A 25447-nucleotide genomic window follows, 5' to 3' on the forward strand; every position below is an offset into this window, starting at 1 on the left:
GCGGCTGCAGCATTTATTTGTTACATAGGTTTCCAGCTGATGCGGATTTAAAGAGACAGTGAATCGCAACAGTGAATAGCAAAGATTTTGTCCCTTCGTCATCGTCACGCGTGTGTTCTATGCATTTTGTTGACGGTAAGCGCAGCGATCCAAACCCCGTGCCTATGCTTCGCCTCGGGATACGAGAGAAAGGTAAAGCCTGTTGACATGGGTGCCGAAACGTCTCCTGATACAGAATTATTCGTTACAGGTGCTTAAAGGACGACGACGTCTAGTGAAGTACGACAGTGAACAGCCAAAGAAAAAGGTATAATGAGACTTCTTATCGACCGAAACGTCAGTAATTGGTGGCGCTTTTTCAGAGGACTGCCGAGAACCTACCACCGACCTCGCTGGCATGCAGCCTCCATCTCGACACGGGGGATACCGATTTTCTGGAAGACGCTTCCGGGGAAAAGGTTCGACTCTTTTTTTTTCTGGTCCACGAGAGCTGTGCAATGCCCGAAACACCGTAATTGCGCGAGGTAACATTTTCTTATCGCGCGCTTACAGGATGACGCCTCCAGCGAAGGTCTGCGTCTGCTCAGTGCTGCCGCTTCTATGAAGGTATGCATCCTCGAAGTTCAAGAGAACACATTGCTCTTAAGAGGGAAAGCTACTTTCGTGCTAGTGACTAGCGCAGAGCTTCTGCGAATAAACCAACGTATGGGTTAGTGTTTTAAGAGAAGGATCTCTTCGCTACGTTGCAGTGTGTTCGCGCGTTTACAACTGTATTTCCTATCTCCAGAGAGCTAGCTGCGGCACGGAGGCGGTGACTAAAAAGCTGCCGCTCACCCAACCGTGCCGATGGCTGATAAGATCATTGCGCATTTGTAGTTATCGCGCAGGTACTGCGGGCGTACACTGCACTTAGGTGCGTACGACACAGCAGGCTTCGCTGGCGACGAGGTTTCACTCACAAATCACTGCCCTCACCACTGCTGTTCAGCGCTTCGATATATTATTTAGCATTATCAGGGACCTTCCCTGTCCTTTGGATGTTTGCATGTCTTACTTTTATTGCACGCACACACACACACACAAAGTGTGTATGTCACGTCTAAATATGCTTGTTTCAGGAACAAGATGAAAATGCTGCAATCGCTGTTGCCAAGGCCATCGTACAGCTTTATCCCATAAAGGTGGGCACACGTGTGCGTATTTAGCACTAAATGTGCTATATTTGCAACTGCAGCACCACGTTCAAGTGGGAGCACTGCAATTAAAAGCACTCTTTTTGTTTTACTACAGAATCATGAGGCAGTTCACGCTGCTCCTTCTGGGGAGCAGGACGCCAGCAGGGAGCAGCAAGACACAGGCAGTAATTCTGGGGAGCAGGACACTGGCAGTGAGCAGCAAGACTTGCAGGACACAGGTGGTGAACAGTCGAAATGCTGCAGCACTGGTATGTCTATGTAATTATTTATTCAAGTACCCTCAAGGCTGCGAAGAGCTACAGGGAGTAGTGGGAGTTTGTAAAACAGTAGAAAAGTAAAGAAAAGCAGATAAACAGTATTTATTTATTTGTGATACCCTCAAGATACATAATTGTACATTGCAGAGGGGAGGGGCGAGAATACATTCCAAGAGTAAAAAATACAGGATTAGTTCTAGGAATTCACAGAAAAGTAACGAAGCAGGTGCACTTTATTACAAAATTTCTACAATTGCACATTTGAAGAATGCAGGGGCTGCAATGTAGGCAGGTCATTCCAGTCGATGCTGGTCCCAAAGACCAGTGCCGACCGCAATCACCTGGCATATGCAATCTTTATAGCCTTCAGCAAAATTAACATATCTGCCTTCGTACAACAGTCAGTACACTACACATAACAGCGTCAGGAGGTCAGGCATGTAAGCAACTGTGGTCAGAAAGCATTCTGAAAATGCACGATTATGATTACTTGTGGCAAGATGTATGTTTACATTGTAGGAATGGCAAAACTGAATTGGAAGTGCAGGCATATATTCTTTCAAAATGTGAGCAAGGGCCACAATAGGCTGATCAGTTAGGTGCTTGTCTTTTTTTGCATACCATGGATGTTTTAAAGTAGTCATTGCTGTTGATTTGTGTGTGTAAGTGGTTGCGAAACAAAACAATTTACACAGACTCTGAAGCTGTTGCTTCACACAATCCATATTTCAGAGTGTTGTTTGGTTCGGTGATGCTAACAGCAATGTGCCCACTGGGAGGGAGTGCACAGGATGTGCTATCTGCATTTCTCAGTCTTTGTGCGAGTTGTGATTGTGGTTCCAGCACATGACTGTCCACCGAGCTTAAGCTTGCACTCTGTGTTTCCTTTAAGAATAGTTAACCTTGTAGCTGTGTCCATTGTTCTAAGGGAACACACAAGTGCACGGCCAGCAGTTTTGAGAGTGCTCCAGCTCTGGTAGGCTCAAGCAGCGCCTAAGTACTGTATAGGCACAAAGTACGGAGCTAGAGAGGCCTGTTTCATAAGCTGCAGGCACACTCTGCCAAACTTGCTACGGCGGTAAATTCGATGCTGGCATAAAAATGTATTGCTTCTTCTAAACACGGGCCAAGCTGTACTTCTAGGCATAAGCAAACAGCACATGCAGATTTTTCTGTGCCAGGAACAAGCTTTTGCACCTTGCCTTTTACGCCAGGTGCAAAACAAACATGCTTGCGTACAAATGTGAAGTGTCTATAATCTGCAGATGCATAATAGTGTGATATCCACTGCGAGTAAAATCTGCATCGTAGCAAAACCTATTCTATGGTGACAAATATCTTTATATTTTGGAGTTGATGCTTACTTATTTCATTTATTTATTGATACTGTGAATCCCATCACGGATTGTAATAGGAAGGGCTGTACGTGATACATAGGGACATGGTATAAGGTGTTACATACTAAATCTTATACAATAAAGAATTTGGGCATATAACGATTTGATTGCATGATTATACAAGGGAATAACAAGAACGAAGAGGATATGACAACAATAATTATAGTTGCAGAAACCAGTTACAGGGTCAGTATTGAGGTAGTAACAGTCACGCAACAATCAAGGTTACAATAATGCCAACAAGAAATATATTGCATCATTGCCGTAATTATATTCAAGCACAAACACCGTTAAAATAACAAGGCAACAAGGAACTACGTAAATAATGAAAATAATTATTGCTGCAATACGTATAGTTGATCCGTAATCAGGGTACCAAACGTATCTAAGGATGAGCTGTCAGTGTTAAGATTATTCCATTCGCGTGTCGCCCTTGGAAAAAATGAGTATTTGAATATATCAGTGCGGAATGAAAATTCGCTTAATGTGTGTGTGAGTTTATGACGAGTTAATCTATTTGAGGACGTTGATATGTATTTCATAATAGGCAGTTTGAGTTGATTGTGTATTAACTGATACATGATTTTTAGTCTAGCCAGCTTGGCTCTGTTATCCATGGTTAGAAGTTCTGCCCATTTCAGCAATGCTGTTGGTGAGTCTGTGATGGAATGTTTATTATATATGTATCTCAGCTCTTTTCGCTGTACCCCTTCAAGTTTTTGAATCATCTTGGTAGTAAACGGGAACCAAACGGTGTTGGCGTACTCTAGAACCGATCTTATAAGTGTTTTATATGCGAGTAACTCTGTTTCAGATGGTGCTAGTTTAAGGCGTCTGTTAATGAAGAATAGCAGTCTTATTGCAGTTGATGTGATATTGTTAACGTGAGAATCCCACCTGAAGTCAGATGTTAGTGTCACGCCAAGGTACTTAAGATCATGAACAGATGCAAGAGGAATGTTGTTCAGGGTGTACTGGAAGGCTGATGTGCTTTTTTTTCTGGTTATAGATAATAGAACGGACTTTTTTAGATTGATATCCATTTGCCAGTACTTACTTATGTGGTTCATACTAACCATGTACTCAACATAATAAGCCTGCAGGGTTCTGAATGCTTATGTACTTTTGCCCACAGGTGCAAATGTGCGACCGATGGATACAGTGGGAGGACAATTCATATGAAGACTACACATATGTCCAGCACCTCCCCATTGGGTTCAAAGGGAGATCATTTGCTAAATCGCTATCAAGTGACGACATCTTATTCTACACTGGTCAATCCCAGACCGTGTTTGAGAGACTCGTAAGAGCAGTTTCAGTCCTGGCAAAGAAGCCAAGTGTTCTAACACGTGCTGACCAGTTATTACTGTGCCTCATGAGGCTTCGCCTTGGGCTATTGTATGGACACCTTGCACGGATTTTTCAAATCTCTGTGTCAAGTGTTAGCAACCACGTGTCATACATACTCAGCCTGCTCTGCAAAATCATGAAGAAGGTTGTAATCTGGCTGCCAAAATCCCACATTCAAAACAGCATGCCAGATTCCTTCATTGAAAATAAGCATGACGACACCACATGCATTCTTGATTGCCCAGAGGTGTTTTTGCAGCGCCCCAAAAAGCTAATGGCCAGGGCACAAACATTCAGCAGCTACAAAGCACACAACACCGTGAAGTTTCTTGTAGCAATTGCCCCAAATGGGTTTATAATGTTTGTGTCCAAAGCTTATGGAGGGCGTGCCTCGGACAAATTCATTACCAACAGCAGTGGCATCAGCGACTACCTGGTACATGGTGATGTTGTCATGGCAGACAGGGGTTTCGCCCTCACAGATGAGATGCAACTACAAGGCGTCCGATTGAACACACTGGCATTCACGAAAGGTATGGGGCTCTTATTTATCATTGTTGTTGTGCTGTTAATTAGAGCTCTAGTGCTTTGCTGGGTGGAATGAAGGGGTGTTAGTAAAAGTGCAAAGCATTGCGGCTTAAGGTGGGGCCTAACAAAGATGGCGCAGAAAGCTAGGGGCATGTTTTCTTTGCTTCAGGGTCCTTTATCGTCTGAGACTGCAAGTACTGTACCTTATAATGATAAGCTGACCTGCCATTTTTTCAGAACTCTTGACGTGAATGGTTACAGCTTTAATACTATACATATGCATGTGTTTACTAGAATTGCACGAAGCAGCTGCAGCCTTAGTGCACAAGGAAACTGAAGCTTATATATGTATTATAATGTGTGTCGCTTGTTTTGTACCTCTTACATGCTATATTGGGCTGTTTAAAGTTTTAGTAAAAATATGTCAAGAAATTTATTTTTAGCTTTCTGTATTCGCACAATATGTAACACCACAATAACAGCATGTGGTATTTTGGTACCAGTACACATGCCACTAAATTTTAAGAAAATAGGACAAAGCCTTGAATATAGTGTAATGGATTCCATGCGCTTAAGTAATCACTACACTCTAAGAACAGTTTACACCCTTTGGCTTGCCCCTTCTGCCACACAAAAATAATCGTCATCTGCCTTGATGCGTTTCCTTTCTACGTCAAGGACCAAGAAGCAGCTTTAGTTTCACAGAGAGAAGTCTCGCTCAGTCATGGTAGGTGCGCTATCGTCCAGCAACTAAAGCTCACGCCTGTACCACAAAAAAAATTTTGCTGTCCATATTCAGTAGCTTGCTCGGAAGTGCCACAACACCGATTTTCACTTGCGATTAGCATTTTAACTTCGAAAAAGTCCCAAATGAACCACCGACCCGGGACGCTGTATGGGCTGTTACTACCGATTTGGATAGCCGTTTATTGTTCTTCACGCGAAGGATATGCAATGTTTTCTTAGTTCAGTGATGCCTTTCAATCGACACGTCTGTCTATTCATATATCTTCGTCAGAGAAGCGCAGGCTAGGACTGTGATCCTCCGGCGACAGCACATATATACCTTTGTTCATGACGCGTCACATCGGCGCTCATCGCTACTTGTGGTGTTTGTGCGCTCATGCTACTTGTGTTTATTTAAGGACACTGATGCGAAAGCTGAAATATGGTGATTTATCCTTGTTAGCCTTCTTGATTCCTGAGCCTAAATGCGCCGAGAGCGTGCAGACGGACTCGGCGGATACGCTTGGCATAAGCTTCGGTGGGGACCGATCTCGGCGCCTTTTCTTGACGATCTTATTCAGTCAGCTGTTCCGATGCACTTTGTTTACGATTAGGCGGAAAAGCAGTCCACAAGCGATGCAAAAGCGTCCACGGTCGATCGACGATACCGTAGGCATGTCGCCTGCAAAAAGAGTGCGGCTTCGCCGCATAGATTTGGTTGCTTGCCAGGCAAGATGGCGGACCTACGCGCAACTCTGCTACCTTTGGTAGCATATACAGTAGGGACTTTTAGCGTGTCCGGTATTCCGGCAAGTGCGGGCGGTTTGCCGGTTTAGCGGGGGCGTAAACGTGAGCGGCCAGATTGGTGGCGCCAGCTGGTGGTGCGAAGCTCAACCACACAAACGCAGAGCTAATTACTATATTCTGCTTAGCTGCTGGCGTAAATATTGGACAGTGGCGTAATCGTGTTCACAATTACGACGCTGCCAAAAATTTGCACTACTAGCGAAGCAGGATATAGTGGGTTACTGCAGTTTTAGCTCTGTGTTTGTCTGGTTGAAATCTACGCTACCAGGCGGCTGCAGCGATCTAGCTACGCCCCCGCAAATCCGGCAATCCGCCCAAACCGCTCCCGTTTACCGGAATAGCGGACAGTCTAAAAGTCTCTAGTAACTCTAGGACGAAATAAAACACCTCAATCTCCCAAAGTAGCGCCATTCACTTCTCTCATCCTCCGCTCGGCGCGGCCTCGACGGTGGCGCCGCCGGTGCTGAGTCTGCCGTAGCAGACGACGGCTAACACGCTACGGGAGGAAATCAGCGGAAAAGCTTGTTCGAGCCCTGCGGAGCAGTTTTTTCAATCGAGATCTTTCTTCGTCAGTCGGTAACTGGCCTTAAAAATGTCATGTTGGAATTGTGGAAAATATAGAGAAAATTACTATTATTCACGGCGTATTTAAGGCGTAAAGTGCGCGCACGTTGAGAGTTCGTGTTGCTGAAACACGACGCTAGCACGCGGTGTGCTGAAACACGCGCGTCATTATCAAAGTGTCAGGTTTTGACAGCGTGAATGTATGTGTACGTGGTTTCGTAGGTTCATTTACGTACCTGCAGGATACTTTTGTTCGGCCGGCGCGTGAGAGATTCCGACTGTCTGCGGTCAGCGATGCCTGGCAACAGGGCCGCTTTTTTCATTGCGGGGTGCTTTGGTAATCGTGACGATAGATCGTTTTTTTTTATAAGTACTGCTCCAGGAGGGCACATGTAACGGCTAACGGAGGCCTCTGAAGAGCAGGTGACATTACACTGAAGCAGGCGGCGCAAGGAGTGTTCACATACAAAATTGGGTGTCCGCTATAGCGGACAGCCTGTCTTATACTCCCTTGGCATGCACAGGCTTCGGCGAGCCCCATCCAGCCCTGGTTCTAGCTTTGGTGCTCGTTGCAGCTTTAGTGCCCTGGAGGCGCCGTCAATAGTACGAAATAATGACACGTTGATACAACTAGTAAATAAGATATATTGAAGAAATACAATCGCCCTGATGCGCCAACTTCTAAAGCAGCGCTAGTGCGCCCGCGCGAGAATTATGAAACGCCAACGAGGAATTTACCGGCCGACGTTCGACTCTACAATCAAAGTGCACGTTAAACATCCCCTGGTGACCTAGATAAAGTTATCCGGAGCCATGCACTACAACCTCCATCAGAACTTTAGTCGTTTCGGGACGTTAAAAACGTTAATCAGCACAAAACAAATCAATACATGCGGGCGCACATTCGAAGCTAATAGACTGCATCCATAAGTCATAGTGAGCCTTGCAAAAGCATCGAGAATGTGCTAACTTTTGGTGGAGCTCAAAACACACCCAGTATATAGTCGCTTCTATGTCACAGGTCAGCTGCAGATGCATGCACTTTCACTGCAAGTCGACACGACATGAAACAATGAGAGCACATTCTAAACAAAAGTCAACTTCAACGCGCTAAAAACCACGCAGAGCATGAACACATACACTTTTTCGAAGCGGAAGGTGTCAAATAGGCTCAAAAGAAGAGGCTGTGTGGAGCCGCGGCACTTCACGAAGCCGTGCGTTCTTTGCCACTTCCTCGAAGTCAACCCGCCCGATCCTGTGAATCCACACTTTTTGCGTTGCGCCCGCCGGATGGCGAAGCAAAAAGCTTTTTGCCCTCGCTGTGTCTGTTGCGGCAACCGAAGGCGCACTAGCACGGCATCGCAATTAAGTTCTCGGCCCTAACACATTCTATTACGCTAACGCATTCCGTCAGTCCGCCTGCCGCACTTTCGTCGTGCAGGCCCAACAATGGAGGTCGGAGCGCGCTGGAAAGAAAAAATATACAAAAGCGCGGCGCCTGCTCCGCTCTGGAAAAAAAATATACAAAAGCACGGCGCCTGCTTCCACGTGACACAGATTGGCCAATGGGGGAACGCAGGAGGCTGGGGAGACAGGAGGCGTGGAGGAGGAAGCGCCATGGTGAGCGGGGTGGCGGAAAGATATAAGAATGGCGCTACACTTGAAAAATTGAGGGGTTTTAGGATGAAACTTGGCGTGCGGTCGTCCATTGGCATTGCTTGCGAGCTGCCGCGTGGTGTGCCGTGGGCTATACGTTGGTACGCACGCACGCAATCTTGCCCATACTTACATTATACCAGCATGTGCCGGGACATAAAAAAAATTCCACTTCCAACACAACAGATCTCTGGTCTCGCTTTATTGACTTCGTTTGCGAAAGCAGTTTTTGCTTATAACGTTGTGTGATACACGCTCAAAAATGAGCAAAAGTGAAAGGTGCATGACATATGCAAGAGTACTAAACACAAAAGTTCACAGACGGTGAAATAACAAAAAGAAGCGCTAGAAAACGCGAAGGCCATTTCATGTACACACACATAAAAAAACAAGTTTTTTATATAACGCCCTCAAGACCGAAATGTAGGCGAGCTTCTGATATATGCACTAAGATATTGCACAAAACTGGACGACATGTATGACATAGTCATGACAACTATAAAAACGGAAAACTCACTGGTAATGGCAAAAACAATGACATGCAAAATACCTTAAATATAGAATAAAATGCTAACATTGTTTGATTGAGAGTCATACAAAAAAAAAAAAAGAGCTTACTTATAAATCTGCACGGAAGTATATGAAATGCGTGACATGTTCATCACTGCTGAACAAATTGAAAAAGACATGGCAGAACAAAAATAGCATTGTACTAAAAACTGAAATACACATTATCACACTATTTTGCACTTGGCCACAACTTGAGTAACGGTGGCAAGGGGGAATAGAAGGTAGCCGGCTTTTGCAGCAGCACATAGAAAACATTCGCAGTAAGGCATATTCCTCAATGAAAGACCAGGTAAAATAAGCCAACAGCACGACTTTTCTTTCGACCTGAATGCTATGATTAGCAATAAAATTGCGTCGCTTAAGGCAATAAGTCGTACCTACTGGGCACTCCTTTCTATAATAAACACGAACTGCAAAAATCTGCATGTAGGACACTTGAAATGCTGATGCTTTCCAGAAGAAAAAGAAAGCGTATCATGCCTACAGATGAAGGTTGTTCTCGCGGCTTTCCCATCGGCGGTTACTTAGATAGTACACAAACACGAACAATAATTTTTCAGCTGTTAGTACATTTTTACAACGTGACACACAGAAAAAACACTGAGGGCGGTATGGAAAGCTGGGCAAGTTACTGAAGTTGCAGAATGAGACTTGGCACAGAAAAACACAATTCATAGAACAGGTGACAATGGGAAGCAACATCTATTTGTCAGCTTTCTCTACCGGGAAGAGGCAAGCGTAGCACAATCAAGGCGCAACGACGTCAGGAGCCTCATGCAGCACACACATGGACAGGGCTGTGTTCGTGTACATGCGTCTTCTGATGTCGTTGGGTCTGAGCGCTCTCCTGTTGTCTTTAGGCACCCGGAACAACCTTACAGGGCTTGTTTTTGAGGTATTCGTGCGCCACTGCACGATTCACGAGCGGTACGAGTCGTGAAACGGGTGAAACATCGCGGAGCACAAGCACACAGCTGCCGAGGACCACGAAACTGACGAAACTACCCACGTACGCCGGTCAACGCACAGCAGCGCACGCTTGGCGATAACATCAGATAACGAAACATGAAATGTCATGCAGCGGGCTGAGTTGGCGCCGGGCCGGCGGAGCCGCAAGGCGTGCGCCCCGAGACAGTCGAAGGTGAGGGAGTTGCGAGGGAGTAACGAGGGAGGGCGATTCGAGAGATGGGGGGGAGGGCTCGGCCACCTGTATCGGCGCGCGTGCGCGCGACGATCTACGAGGCCATGCAAGGGAAACGCATTTTCGGATTCGCCCAATACAGAGATGGCGCCAATTACTTCTGTCACCGAAACCGGGGAGTTTCCCCCACTGGTTGTACGCCTTGTGCAAAACCATGATAACGCCGCCTGTCGCCAAGGCTGCGAAGCCTAGGCGGACTCGGACGAGCGCTGTTCCCGTCTGCGCCTATGCGCGTGCTGTCATGTTTGCGTTCTTGATCGTGATTTAGCGCTTCTGTCAGCCTTCAGCGATGGCTTGAAACAACTTTGCGTAGTTAGGTGCTTTAAAACGTACAAAAAATCGCCAGGCACCTACTTAGTGGCCGGTGCTGCTTCACGAGCAAGAGTGACGGCGGCTGTGGATCGCGGCTGTTCGACGGAGATTAGCAATCATGCTTTGTTTACTGCACTTTTAGAGTGATTGCTATGTTTATATCTTTTGCTTGATGTCGTTGAGCCTTTAGTGAACGCTTCCACGTTTAAACTTTGTTTAGGTTATTAGATAATGAGGTTTCACGTACCAAAACCGCGATCTGATTATGAGGCGCACCGTGTGGGAGACTCCAATAATTTGGACCATCTGGGGTGTTTAAGGTGCACCTAAATCTAAGTACACGGCTGTTTTCACATTTCCGCCCCGAGAAATGCGGCAGCCATGCACGCGATTTGATCCCGCGACCTCGTGCTTAGCAGCCCAACACCGTAGCCACTAAGTAACCACGGCGGGTCGTTTAAACTTTGTCGCCTTGTCTACAATCCAGAAGATACAATAAACATTACGTTGTTCTTATTGATGAGATGGGATGCCCCGCTTTAAAAAAGAAAGAAAGAAATGCGAAAAGCTATGTCAGAGAATGCGGAGCGAGGCTGTGGAGAGAAAGAGAAACGAAAGGCAGGGATGTTAAGCAGCGGCCAGTGTCTGGTTTTCTAACCTGCACTGGGGGGGGGGGGGGGGGCATATAGGGTTTGTACAAACGACAAAACGCGAGAGGAGAGAGAAAAAAAGGGGAAAAAGGGAAAAAGAAAGCAGGTAAAAAAAGGACGTTATAATCTCAGCTGTTCACACAGGCCGGTCGATCTCAAGAAGCGCATTATCGCTTCCACGGCCTTCTGATGCGATGTTAAGTCGCGTATATAATGTAAAATCCTTTCTTACAACAGAGGCTGGTCGTCGAACTGGTTCAGCATGACGGAAAGTGCTTGTTTCTGCGCACTGTACTGCTGGCCCTGGCATAGAACATGACGAATGGCGAAGCTCAGAAGCGCCCATTGTGCTTAGACGCTGTGATGAGGTTAGGACCGTCACGTTGCAAAGCGTGTGACGCGAGGAAGATGGAGGAGACAGTGCATGATGAGCAAACACACGACAATTATATTGGACGGCACGTAAACACGAAGAATATCTTAAACCAGCCCCACACATACACGGTTGTTCGTAAACAGGAAAGAATAGTCTCACGAGGTTGCGGTTCAAGTCCGGAATGTGGTGAGGCGTAGAGTCCTTGAGGTGGGACACTCGCTGGTAGAGTGATGACCGGCGTGGAAGAGCAAACGCAGCAGCACGGGGCAGGAAAAGGTGGACGGCCCACAGCTCCGTAGACGAGAACAGGCCACTCGGTTGCCTGGTCACCCGAACCTCGCGCGTAGAAGCGGGTTCCAAGATGCCGGCAGGCCGACCTGAGGCCTCGTGCAAGGCAACGACCCGAGGCGCTGCTCGTCTCGACGACGGACGCTCGCTCTCCCGAACCTCGCGCGTAGATGCGGGTTCGAGGCTGCAGCAGGCCGTTCCGGGGTCTCGTGCCGTGCAACGACCCGAGGCGTTCCCTGTCCCGAAGACGGACGCTCGGTCAGGTGAACCTCACCGGTAGATGTGGGTTCCGTAGGCCCGGCGGCCCTAGTCGTGCCGGCGTTCCAACAATCTCCGTTGCGCGAGCCCCTTTTCATGCGCTGCACGAGCCTCCGTCGTCTTTCTTTTCCTCTGGTTGAGGCCGGCCGCAATGTCGTCTGCTCTTGCGCTCGGTACTTTGTGAATACTTCTTCACAATCACCCCCTACTTAAGAAAGTTCTTTCGTTCAAAGAACTTAAGGGTACTCGATAGCTGCTGGTCCACAGTAGCACACACGCACCACAAGAGTATAACCACTGCACCGCATATCCGAGCACCGCACACTCGGTACGTATGAGTACACACGAAAATTACCACAGCACTACAGTGTCGAGCACCGCACATTCGGTATGTAAGAGTACCCATAAAAATTACTATAACACTAGAGTTCCGAGCACCGCACACTCGCCATGCTGACAACATTAACAAGACACAACATCACGATTGAGGGTGAAAAAAAAATCCAAAGAACTAACATGCCAACAAATGTTGGACATTAAAGTTACACTGGTTTGAAGTTCCTACTTTTGAAACACCATGTTTCCGCAGACACACTCTTTATGTGCTTGGCAACCGGCTCATATAGTCTGCGCCTACATTCTCGCTGCCTTTAATATACTCAACCAAGAAGTCATACTCCATAAGTATGAGGCTCCAACGTAAAACACGGCTGTTGATGTGCTTGGCCGACTTTATGTAAACAAAGGGCTTATGGTCGCTCTGTAATATTAACGTGCGTCCAAACAAGTAGATGTGTAACTTTTGGACGGCCCACGTAAGAGCTAGGGCTTCTCGCTCAACTGTTGAATATGCAATTTCTCGTGGTAGTAGTAGTCGGTGGCTTGCATATGACACCGGGTGCAGAATTCCTTCATGGCGCTGCATAAGTATGGCACCTATACTTGATGATGCGTCGGTGCGGAGTACGAAAGGCTTGGAAAAATCTGGTGCTCTCAACATAGGTGGTGTAGACAGGAGGATCTTGAGTTCATCAAAGGCTTTCTGTTCACGTTCTCCCCAAACTACTTTATTAGGGCCTCTTTTCTTGGTCAGTTCCGTGAGCGGGTAAGTTACTTCGGAATAATTGTGGACGAAGTCTCGGTAATACCTCGTAAGTCCGAGAAACGAGCGTACTTCTTTTTTCGTCTGTGGACGCTTCGCAGCCTGTATTTTGTCTAGTGTTTCGACCTGCGGTTGCATGACACCGTTTCCAACAAGGTGGCCGAGGAATTTCACTGATCTTTGACCAATTTCACTTTTTGTTGGACGAATTGTCAACCCAGATTCTCTCACTCGTTGTAGAAATGACTCAATTGTACCCACGTGTTCGTCCCACGTTTCAGTGGCAATGAGCACGTCATCGAAGTAGTAGTAAATATGTGGTATGTCTGCTACTACTTTTCTCATGAGGCGGTTGAAAACAGCTGGTGCGGTTTTAATGCCAAACGGCATGAAGCGGAACTGATATAGGCCTGATGCCGTAGCAAAAGCTGTCATTGGTTTCGACTCTTCATCCATGGGCACCTGCCAGTAACCCTTAGAAAAGTCAAACTTTGAAAAATACTGTGCGTTCCCCAGTCTCCCAAAGATAATATCCACCCGAGGTATAGGCTCGTTGTCATTGACCAGTATCTTGTTGAGTTGCCTGAAATCAATGCATAGACGCATCGTCCCGTCTCTTTTCTTCACGATAACTATAGGTGATTGGAAGGCGGACTCAGATGGTTCTATGATGCCTTGTCGTAGCATTTCTCCAATTTCTTTTTGTACCGCTTCTTGGGTAGCAAATGGTATTGGATAGGGCCGCGTGTTTACGGGTGTATTCGTGGTAAGTTTCAGCTTACACTGGACGAGATGTGTCTTGCCGGGAACCTCGGTGAATACATTCTCGTATATGCTCAGTAGACCCGTGACTTGAGCGCGCTGGTCAGGAGAGAGCGATTCCGATAGACTCACCTCGGCCACCGATTCTTTTCCTTGAAATGGTACACATGGTAGATCGTCATTTTCGGTATCATCAGTCTGACAAGCCGCTGACGCTTCCGGTAATGGCGGTGATATAGGTGGCCGTTCCTCATACTTTTTCAGTAGATTTATATGGAACAGTGTCGTCCTGGTCCCGAGGTCAATAACGTAATCGACGTCATTTCTCCTTCAAGTACAGTGAATGGCCCTTTCCACGTAAGAATCAATTTGTTGTTGTCCGAAGGCAGCAGTAGGAAAACCTTGTCTCCAACAGCTAAATCACGTGGTCTGGCCTTCCGGTCGTAGTGTTTCTTCTGTAAAAGTTTTGCTTTTTGAAGCTCCTCCTTGGCCAAACGACAAGTGTCTTCAAGACGCTTCCGTAGCTCAACTACATACCCGTATGAAGTTTTTGCGTCATCATCAATATTATCACCTGTCCATAATTCTTTCAATATCGACATGGGTCCTCTGACATAACGGCCATACAACAAGTCAAAGGGTGACAAACCCAGACTTGACTGAGGGACTTCGCGATAAGCAAAAAGCAAGGGTGCCAAGTACCGGTCCCATTTTTTCGGGCCTCTTGACACATTCGTCTTATCATTTGTTTAAGGGTGCCGTTGAACCTCTCCACAAGGCCATTTGCCATCGGATGATATGGAGTTGTTGGCAACTGCGTAAAAGATAGAAGACGGCTTAGCACCTTCATCAGGCGTGACGAGAATAATGTGCCTCTGTCACTGATTATCTCCTGTGGGACTCCCACACGAGAGAACATCTCTAGAAGTGCCTCAGCTATTTTTTCTGTTTCAATGCTAGGCAGTGCCACAGCGTCAGGATACCGCGTTGCCATATCGACCATTGTCAGAACGTACTTATTCCCTTTCTCTGACATGGGAGTTAATGGTCCCACAATGTCAATGGCAACTCTCTTAAACGGGGTATCAATGACGGGAGTATTTCCCAATGGTACTCGACCTATTAAATGTTTGGGAAAAGTCCTCTGGCACGTATCACACGATTTAACAAATCGCGTGATGTCTGATTGGAATCCAGGCCAGTAGAACTCTTCGCTCACACGGTCTGTGGTTCGCTTTATTCCTTGATGTCCGGCACGGATCCCTTCGTGAGCCATTTTCATCACAAAATGACGAAGGCTTCTGGGCACGACAAGCTGTTCCATTTGTTTCTTTGACCGCAGTGTGTATTTTCGGTAAAGAATTCCCTCCTTTACAAAGAATTGGACGTCGGCGAACCTAGTCTTCATCTCTTTGTCCACTGCTTCAAAGCATTTACGTAGACTGCTGTCCTCCCTTTGCCTGCTTTTCAAGTCGATTGGGCTGATGTCTAGGGGGTTTATAGCTGCCACTGGTAATGAATGCGAACATGATCTTGTCTCTCTGGTTGTTGCTGCCACTTCCGACTTGTCCCTGGTTTCTCTAGCAGCCGATGGTAAAATGTCAGCAGAGATGGATTCATTGGTAGAACAGTTTCCACCTTCTGCTCTAAATGATTCATCCGCAGCGCTCGGTGTATAAAGATGTCTTTTCAACTCATTGTCAGGATTGGAGGTGTTCCTTACACCTTTCACACTTCCCAGGACAATATCATATAAAGGATTGTCCATGCATAAAACCCTAGTCTTGCCTGTGAAGACAGGTGACGCGATCTCCACGGTTGCTTCAGGTAACTTCAACAATCCTCTGTCCAGAAGACAGACCGAGGAAATTTTTCCTGTCAGCTTACTGTCTGATACGAGGGACCTTTTGACAATAATAGAGTCGCATCCTGTATCTCGCAAGACAGTAGCGGGATGTCCTTCAAGCACACCTTCGGCAGTAGGCATAGACCTTTCGTCTCGTTCATGCGTCTGCGTTCTCCCGCGTTCCGAACTTCCGGGAACTCGACGCATGGTGTGTGTATCTTCGGTTACTGCCTTGGACACGTCTACTTTCTGCATCGAGCACGAAGCCTTCTCGGTACTGTTCGGTTTTTTGGGGCACTCACCTGTCTTCTGCCCAGTGCGGCGGCACTTTCCACAGAAAGATGTATTTGTATTTGGACCCTTCGTATTGGTCCAGCAATCAGCAGCTCTGTGACCGCGTTTACCACAAAGAAAGCAGCGTGGTCTTTCCTTCTCTTCTTGTCGCTCAGGAGTTCGAGCTTGAGCTGGTGGCTTGCTAGGTTCTCTCTCGTTTTTACCTTTGCCAAGGTTGACTAACCCTCGCGCCTCCAGGTAGTGATCAGTAGCTTCCGCTAGCTTGTCAAGCCCCTGACAGTTCCTTTCTCTCAATAAGACTGCCAGTTTCTCATGGCAAGTCAACAGGAACTCTTCTGAGACAATCCTGTCCCGCAGGGCATCATATGTCCGGTCCGTATTAGCCATTTCTTGCCAGTGATCAAAATATCCCAATAGACGACCGGCAAACTGTCTACCAGTTTCGGAATTATCGGGTTTCGCCGACCGAAAGTTCCTTCGGTATCCTTCCTCCGTGAACCTGAAGCGTTGCAAAAGCGTCTGTTTTAGTGTCGCATAGTCCATGGCATGATCCGGTGCCATTCTGCCGACAACACTTAGAGCTACGCCTGTCAAACAGAGGCTTAGCGATAGGGCCCATTTGTCTTGTGGCCAGCCCTGGCTCGTTGCGACGCGCTCAAATCGTTGAATGTATGCATCCAACTCATCACGTTCTTCGTTAAATGCTGGGATTAATTTGTGAGGACTTTGGTAGCTCTCGGTAGCACTTGCGTGCACACTCTCTGTAAGCTGCCCAGTAGTCATGCTACCCGCTGTCGCATCTAACTCCCTCAACTTTAACTTGAGCTCGAGCACTTCCCTTTCTGCCTTTAATCTAGCTAGCGCTTCGGCATCAGCTTCTTTTGCTGCATTGCGTTCAGCCAGACATGCTTCACGCGCTTCTCTTTCGCGTGCGCGTTCTTCGTCTACCCATTGTTTCAGTGCCTGGCCAGTCAACCCCAGTTCGTTTCCAATTGCCGTAAGCTTGTCTGTCTCCATCCTCACCCGTCAGACACGCATATGCAATGTGCTGCTCTTCTCTATAGCGTAAGAGCCGTCCTGTCGCGGACGCCAGATAAGTGATGAGGTTAGGACCGTCACGTTGCAAAGCGTGTGACGCGAGGAAGATGGAGGAGACAGTGCATGATGAGCAAACACACGACAATTATATTGGACGGCACGTAAACACGAAGAATATCTTAAACTAGCCCCACACATACACGGTTGTTCGTAAACAGGAAAGAATAGTCTCACGAGGTTGCGGTTGATGTCCGGAATGTGGTGAGGCGTAGAGTCCTTGAGGTGGGACACTCGCTGGTAGAGTGATGACCGGCGTGGTAGAGCAAACGCAGCAGCACGGGGCAGGAAAAGGTGGACGGCCCACAGCTCCGTAGACGAGAACAGGCCACTCGGTTGCCCGGTCACTCGAACCTCGCGCGTAGAAGCGGGTTCCAAGATGCCGGCAGGCCGACCTGAGGCCTCGTGCAAGGCAACGACCCGAGGCGCTCCTCGTCTCGACGACGGACGCTCGCTCTCCCGAACCTCGCGCGTAGATGCGGGTTCGAGGCTGCAGCAGGCCGTTCCGGGGTCTCGTGCCGTGCAACGACCCGAGGCGTTCCCTGTCCCGAAGACGGACGCTCGGTCAGGTGAACCTCACGGGTAGATGTGGGTTCCGTAGGCCCGGCGGCCCTAGTCGTGCCGGCGTTCCAACAATCTCCGTTGCGCGAGCCCCTTTTCATGCGCTGCACGAGCCTCCGTCGTCTTTCTTTTCCTCTGGTTGAGGCCGGCCGCAATGTCGTCTGCTCTTGCGCTCGGTACTTTGTGAATACTTCTTCACAGACGCTTTGAACGAAGGGCTCCGTATTAAAAAGCAGGTGACGGCGCCTTCAGAAAAGCGTCACGCAATCTCCCATGCGTTGCACAGAATCGGATGTTGCTCTACCTATCGATGGCATTGAAATGCGACCTGCGGCGTAGAACGTTCAGCGTACGCTCACCTCAACTATCTGCATATTGACTGTACAACCTGGCGTCTGTGAGCATTAAAGGCTTTTGACAGTGCATTCAAACTCGTTTTCAATGTGTCCTAATGTCACTTCGCGGTAATGGGAAACGCCTGAACTTCGAAGCCCTGAAGTCTGCAACTAATGCAGATTCACATTATCCCAGCTGTGCCATGCATTGTGATCTATTCTGAAACCTGCGTGTTTTTTTTTCTTTTTTTGCTTTCTTGCTAGTGGAGCTAGCGAGTGCTTGTTGTCTTTTTCGGCCTTTGAATGAAATGTGTGAATATATGTTCATGTTGCTTCACTGTGTTTGACTCTGCTTTCAAAGTTATTTCAATGTCGCGCGTGGTTTACAAGAATTATTTAATGGCATGCTTTGTATTAGCTTTCCAACTGTTGCCATTGTGTCAACGTACTCTTCTGACTAATTAAAAAGCGCTGCATTGGCTATTCATACTCGGGGCGCTACAAGAGGCGATACAGGATGCAGGTTAATTCTGTATTTGGGTGCGAGGGTGATACTAGCAAAAATGGTGGTGACACTAGAAAATAACATAAAATATAAAAGCAATACGCTCTTGACTGACCCGGCTTGCAGATTTTCAGCTATGGCGTCTTCCGATATCGCACTTGCGTGCTCTCGTGAAATCATTGAAACGCTCTGCTTGCTTAACAATGGAACTTGTGAAATCCATGCCGTGCAGACAGTGGTAAAACGAAAGCATAAGAACTATCAACCTTTATTTATTGCCGGAGTCCTATATGCGCTATTTTGCTCAAGCTAATCGTGCTGGTTTGCAAGCTTTGCCGTCGCTGGCTTCTCACGTGGCTTCGCCTGTACGAACCACGCAGGGGTGACAACGCTCTCTCAACCTACTATAAAATACACGGCATGTAAACGAAGCAAGTGTGGGCATAAAGAACGTGTGGTTCACGGGCCAACAAATGAAGCCATTAGCGGCCGGCGCGTTGTAATGAAAGGGGCATGTTGGTGATGAGCTCCACTTCGTAGGCAAGCTTGTTGATGCTCATCCGCGGCAAACGCTTGGAGCATAAGCAGACAATGTCGTCCCAGACAGCCGTGAAGTCGGACCTATGTCCACTATTGTATAGTGCGATTACATTGCGCCCACTGACACGGCAGAAGTAAGTATCTGGGACGCGCACAGGCGGCAAATCGCACGCACACACTTCAGTCATGCCTGCAGTGGAAGCAGGCGTCTCCGGCGCGATGCCCAGCTGCAGTTCTAACTGCCACCGCTACGCGGCTTTCAGTGGCGCCCCTAACTTACGGAGTCGTCATCTGTCGCAAGCGCCTCCCTTGCGTAGTATGAGGGATCGCGCGGCACGCTCCTCACAGGTTTCGCTTACGGCACTCAATAAGAACACCCCGCGGCAGCCCTCATGGACATTTCTGTAAGTAGTCTGAAAACGAATGAAATTTGTTACTGTCGAAATAATAATCTTGGACAAATGAAAGCACAGAATCGTTTACAGACGCTATCTCTTTACCGAATACGTGCAGTGAACGCCACTGCGCGCGGTCGCCGTGATGCAGTCTCCCGAACCGGCTTCTTGCGTGAAAGGTAGGCAAACGCTGAGAGAAAACTATGTGAATTATGTTCTGATAGCGGGCATAACAGAATGAAGCCTGAATGGTTCGCAGTGACCTACTGCGCGTCTGCATGCATATCCGCGCACAATGTTTCGCTTGAATTTCCCTGCGTGCACGTTTTCGCACCGTTCTGTGAGCTTTAGTATAACGCAGAATATGAGCATTTGACCGTATTGAAGCAACAATTGTTGCGCGGACATTATCAGAGCTGTTCAAAAACTATTCGTTATATATAGAGACCTCGACGCCTACGGCGAGTATGATGTGGCGTCGCGACGATTTAATCTTTGTCTTCTAAAGTCTTGCACGTTTCAACATTATTTCTCCAGTTACGTTGCGCTGTGTGTTTATCGGTCTTCTCAGCGTGCGATTTCCCGCTGCTGCTTTTCCGTAATCCAGTACATTAATTCATACCACAGACATGAGCATATGTCATGCCTACTTTTATTGTGCTTTTTACCGCTCCCTTTCCATTCCAGTGAACTTGCCAGTATCTAGCATCAACAAGTTCATTGACCAAACCTTCATGACAGCCGGGCAGAGGGCGCGGGCAAGCATCTCAGTGCGCGTTTTCTGCTACTCACCGAACATCGCAGTCCCGGCGCTGTAGCAGAAATCGTCCTCGTGTCTGTGCTTGTGCATACCCGAGTTCTTGCCGATGGCCGTCTGCCGGTTCTAAGTTTCGCGAGCCAAGCTTCAAGCAGCGTCTTGCCCTGCGGCTACGTGTGAATAAGGCTGACACCGGGCTCCGTTGCGTACGTCCGGCACTGCGGCACCGATCAGTACCGACGTTGTTGCACACCTCCAAAGGCAGTCCCTACCTATTATAGTGCTTTCAAATGTTCCCAAGCACACACCGAAGGCGGGAAAGACTCGCCAGTTAATCAGAACCGGTGGTGGGACTTTAATCAGGTGGGAAAGCAGGTGGGACTTCAATCCTTTGTTTTTTGTTCGCTTCGGTGCTTCCGAAGCAGCCGACGCGGCTGCTGTGTCCACGTCATCCCTCATGCCACGTCACGCGGACGGTGGCGCCAGCTTTTCCAGTGGTGGAGCTCGCCCCCATGGCCTGTAGCTAGCTGCCTCGCTTGTATCGCGCTGTGTGTTCGCCGTTGTCTTCGACGTGTGCGCCCCGCACGCTTATAGCCCTAGTATTTGCGCCTGGGGAAGAGTTAGAAGCCCCAGGTTTTTCCCTGTGTACATGGCCGGGCTTATGGAGCCAACGGAGGCCCTCCATAAATGAAATTGAGCGCGAAAAATTGGATTCATACAGCAGTATAATGCGTGAGCATTAGTTTTGCCCTGTTTTGCCGCTTTTGCGCGTTCCCATTATGCTCTGAATGATGAGACCTGCTGCAATCTTCATCGCATAGCCTCTGCATTCTTCTGTTGAAGTTCTTGTCCAGGATCGCTCGCAGAAGGCGCAGCGTCCATTGCTATACATTTAACTTAAGAGAAAATCCTGCACAGAAGCGTCCATGCGGATGTGACTTAAGGCCATGAGGTGCTTCCAATCACGAAGCACGTGGATATGATTATAATTACCTGGTTTCGCCTCTGATCTACGTCACTCTGCAGGAAACGAAGGTCTACATATCGTTGTAGTTAGAAGCGCCTCCCACCATGCCTCATTTAGTACCGTTCTCGGTGAGATCAATGAAGGAAAGTTCTTATGCGGCAGTGAAAGGTTTCTCGTGTCATTTCGCTTTGATTTGCTCCCTTCGCAGACAGCCTGCTTCTCAAACAGGTTCTGCCTTGTGTGCACGGTTTTTCTTTTGTGTTTCTTTTGTGCACGGTTTTTCTTTTGGTTTTTTTCTTTTGCTTGTGTGTGTCTTTGTGCGAAACAAAAGCTGGTGAAACACGAATGAGTTGTTTTGCTGCTTTCCGTGAATTTTGGTTTTCCAGTTGGCAGCTACTCAAGCTACCGAGTTCAGCTGCTCGACATGAGGCAGTTGATCCAAATGAGCTTTGGCATAACATGTTCATATTTTAGAACAGTAAAAAATTGGGTGCATTGGTGCTGATTCGTGACAGGGCAAGGGCCCTGGGTAAGGCAAACGAGATGACTAACACTTTGTCATCTTGGCTTTTTATTTTCTTGATGCGTTAGCATTAGTAGTGCCAAAGTGGAAAAAAACTGTTGTGTGTGTGTATGTGTGTGTGTGTGTGTGGCAACACTTTTTTCCACTTTGGCATTACTAATGCTAACCCATTAACAGAACAAAAAGCCAAGATGACAGCGTTAGTCATCTCGTTCACCTTGCCCTGGGCCCTTGCGCTGCACAACACTTCAATGTGGTTAACACGGTTTAAGTAGTTGAACGGGTGCCTTGAATAGGTGCGACGTAATGCCAATGTATTTCGTTTCACTCGGATTGGTCAATAAACTGCTGCTTACCAAAATTTTTTCTCTTTGACGTTCAAGTGGGCATTTGCATTCACAGAAGACTACAGTGCAAAAGAACCCAAGTGGGGAGAGTTTCAGCTTCTGCGTCCCGCGTCTGAAGTCCCTGACAAAACTAACATTGTGTGCTCTTTTCAGTGAAACGTGCTTCCACATAAACAAAATGAGACTGATGACCACCACTAAGCTAAGAAAGCTTAGAACGACAGAGAGCTGAGCTAGTTGGTAAGGATTAATAATGCAAAAAAGAAGCGAGGCGTGCAGACAGGACACAAGAGTAGAGAAGTGGACAACACGAACTTCTCTACTCTTGTGTCCTGTCTGCACACCTCACCTCTCGTTTTTTGCATTATCAGAAAGCTGTCGCGTCTTGAGTGCAGTCAATGGTGTTGACCATTTGCGAGATTGGACACCTCTAGGGATTAGTGAAGGCATGAGCGTTATGTTTTTTTTTATGAGGATGCACCTAGAAACAATGAAAAATATCAACCTCCTCTTGCTTTTTTAGACTGTGTGATTATGGAAGTATGACTCATCATGCCTAGCCTTTTTGTCGCAGAACATGCAATGCCTTCAGATTTTAGTTTTAAATAAGCTTAGCTTTGATTATTGCGGCTATTGTTTCAGCAGTGTGCTGAACTGGGCTAGTCGTTGCATGTTTATAATGGAATTTAACAGTGCTGTGGAAGACATTGGGTCTTCCTGTCATCTTCACCTGTCTGTAGCTCTGTTCGATTCCCTTCCGAGTTATTTCTTTGTAGTTACTCTTCAAAAGTTGTACAGAGTTTCACTTTTCTTTCCCCTCCAAAGGGAAGTCAAGCTGTGATGTCCTTTGCACGAGACATGCAGTGCTTTAGTCATTTTCATTTCGCGAAATTTATTGATGCGTTCGTTGCTTATTAGTGAAATGTAATGTTATTGCTTGTATATGGCTTCTTTTTGCCCACATTTATTTTATGGGGGTTTTCTTGCTCATATTAGTACTTGATTTCAAACTGTTCGGTTCAATATTATTCGTGTGTTCAAAATGTCAACTTATTCCTACAATCCGTATGTATGTAGTTTTTCTCTAGTGAATCTGTATATGGGCATTTTAATTTATTTATTCAAGCGTTTATACTAAGTAAATTGTGAAATATTTGGGCATTTTAATTCATTAGTGAAGAGATTCCTTTGATAGTGTTCACTAAATTGCAAAGATGGTTTGCAAGTGCCTCATCAAAAACCGCTGTTCGTGCCGATTATCTGTCTCTGTACGTTCACCCAGCTCGCAGTACCCACCAGATCATGTGGATTTGTAAATAATTTTAGTACTTCCCAAGCTTCACATAGAAGATGTACCAACAAAGCCGTATCGATACCCTTCTTGTCTGGTGGTCCTTTCTATAATAAAAAAATCTTGTTGCTCTATGTGTTCTGTGTATTGCGCAAACCTGCAGGCTAGAGTGCCTCGATGTCGTCCTCATCCGCGACTCCGTACGTAGGATGGTGCAGCGGGCGAGGAGGACGTCCAGGCACCCGTCGGCTGGCGAAACGCTGCAGGGAAGAGGATAAGGAAAGAAAGAGGGAGGGGAGGGTGGGGGAGGGAAGCAAACAAACGAAGAAAACAGCTATCGAAATTTGCACTGCACAAGGATTCTATCCAGATATTTAACCCTTTGAAGTACACAGGACAGATATGTCCCCGGAACTAAAACCGGTGTATTTAAGTGATTGCGGCGTGGATGAGCGTATAACTTCCGCATGCGTCTCTCTTTGGTTGGCTATAGCGGAAAATTACATTTCTGTCGGCAACACTGACACCGAAATCCCGCCAAAAGAGGTGATTCTGAAGCGGGAGTGCAGCGTTTTTCACCTGGAAAAGTAAGTGCAATTTCTTTAATTTGCCATGTGCTGTCGATCAAAATCTAAGAGAAATACTTTCGTTAACTTTATAATTAGCAAAGTAACAGAAGCAATGGTTAAATAAGCGTGCAACGTACTTTGAGAAAAACTTACTTGGGACATATGTGTCCCTATGTACCGTGACGCAACATCGGTTCTGCTTTGAATGTGCTGGCGTGAACGCCGCTGGTACCATATTGTCTTAGCAAATGCTGCGAAAAAAATTGGATGGTATTTTTGTCTTTTTCTGTGGGTTTCCGTGGGTTAGCCTTCTTACCTTTCTTAATCGCAGCTTTTGGATCGCTGGAAGATGGCTGCTAAACGGCGCAAATTTCTAGTGTCAGAGGAAGACATCTACCAAATCTTGTTCGCTGATGAGAGCGATGATATAACCGCATTACAACTTGACGGTGAAGATTTTGAATTCTTGGACGAAGACGAGGATAGCGTTGGGGCAGAGATTGACATTGAGCCCGCAGACAAACCGGGGCCTTAAAATACCCCAAGTAAACGCATCAGGCGTACAGCGTCATTCCCGACAACTACAGCGCCCATCACCTCTACTGACGTGACGGCGACAAAAGTCATAAAGGAAATCGCGTGGAAAAACTCCTACAGAGCCAAGAGATTCACAAATGACGCAGGAATGGAGTACGGGATAGTGCGATGTGTGCCGGACGAAGAAGAAAGCGTTGTGACACCACTTCAGATTCTTTCAGCAGTGATGAACTTCGATGCACTGGTCTCCGACGTACTCGTGAGAGAGAGCATTTGTTACTCACAGCAAAATGGAATTGTTTTGACAACAACAAACGAAGAAATGAAAGCCTTTCTGGGAGTCAACTTAGTAAAGAGTAACCACGTGTTTCCAGCTCTCGGAAACTATTGGTCAACGTTGCCTGACCTTGGTGTGCCGTTCGTTGCCAGTGTGATGCCTCTACACCGCTTTGAGCAGCTTCGCAGAGCTCTGCATTTTAAAGACAACGAGTCTCAGCCTAGTAGAGAGGAGCCGAACCCTTACAGGGCCTATGAAGTGCGGCCTCTTATCGACCCTTGCAATGAAGCGTTTTCAAGCTGCGCTTTCTCCGACAAAGCAGCAGTCTGTCGACGAGTATATGATCAAATTCAAAGGCCACAACATCATGAAACGATTCGCAAAAACAAACCGATTCGCTGGGAATTCAGGATGTGGTGCCGTTGCGACTCAGAGACAGGATATTTGTTTCAGTGCGACATGTACATTAGGAACAAAAACGAAGGCACTGCCATGGGGCTTGGAGAGTCAATCGTGCTCGGGCTCACAGATGAAATGAAAGGCCTTGGCTGTGAGGTTTTCTTCGACATTTTTTTCAATTCCCCAGCCTTATAAGTGAAGTTTTCCGA

At 47.1% G+C, this 25447-nt stretch overlaps 1 protein-coding gene across 1 annotated transcript; it reads left to right on the forward strand.

Moving 5' to 3' along the window:
* The first annotated feature begins 553 nt into the window (after positions 1 to 553).
* On the forward strand, positions 554 to 23734 carry LOC126518600 (uncharacterized). The gene is made up of 6 exons (XM_072284195.1): positions 554 to 571; positions 1291 to 1444; positions 3492 to 3502; positions 3986 to 4733; positions 21682 to 21724; positions 23620 to 23734. The coding sequence occupies exons 1-6, from the start codon at positions 554 to 556 to the stop codon at positions 23732 to 23734; spliced, it is 1089 nt and encodes a 362-aa protein (XP_072140296.1).
* The last annotated feature ends 1713 nt before the right edge of the window (positions 23735 to 25447 follow it).

This window comes from Dermacentor andersoni, chromosome 1 (genome assembly GCF_023375885.2).
Source record: "Dermacentor andersoni chromosome 1, qqDerAnde1_hic_scaffold, whole genome shotgun sequence".
NCBI lineage: Eukaryota > Metazoa > Arthropoda > Arachnida > Ixodida > Ixodidae > Dermacentor > Dermacentor andersoni.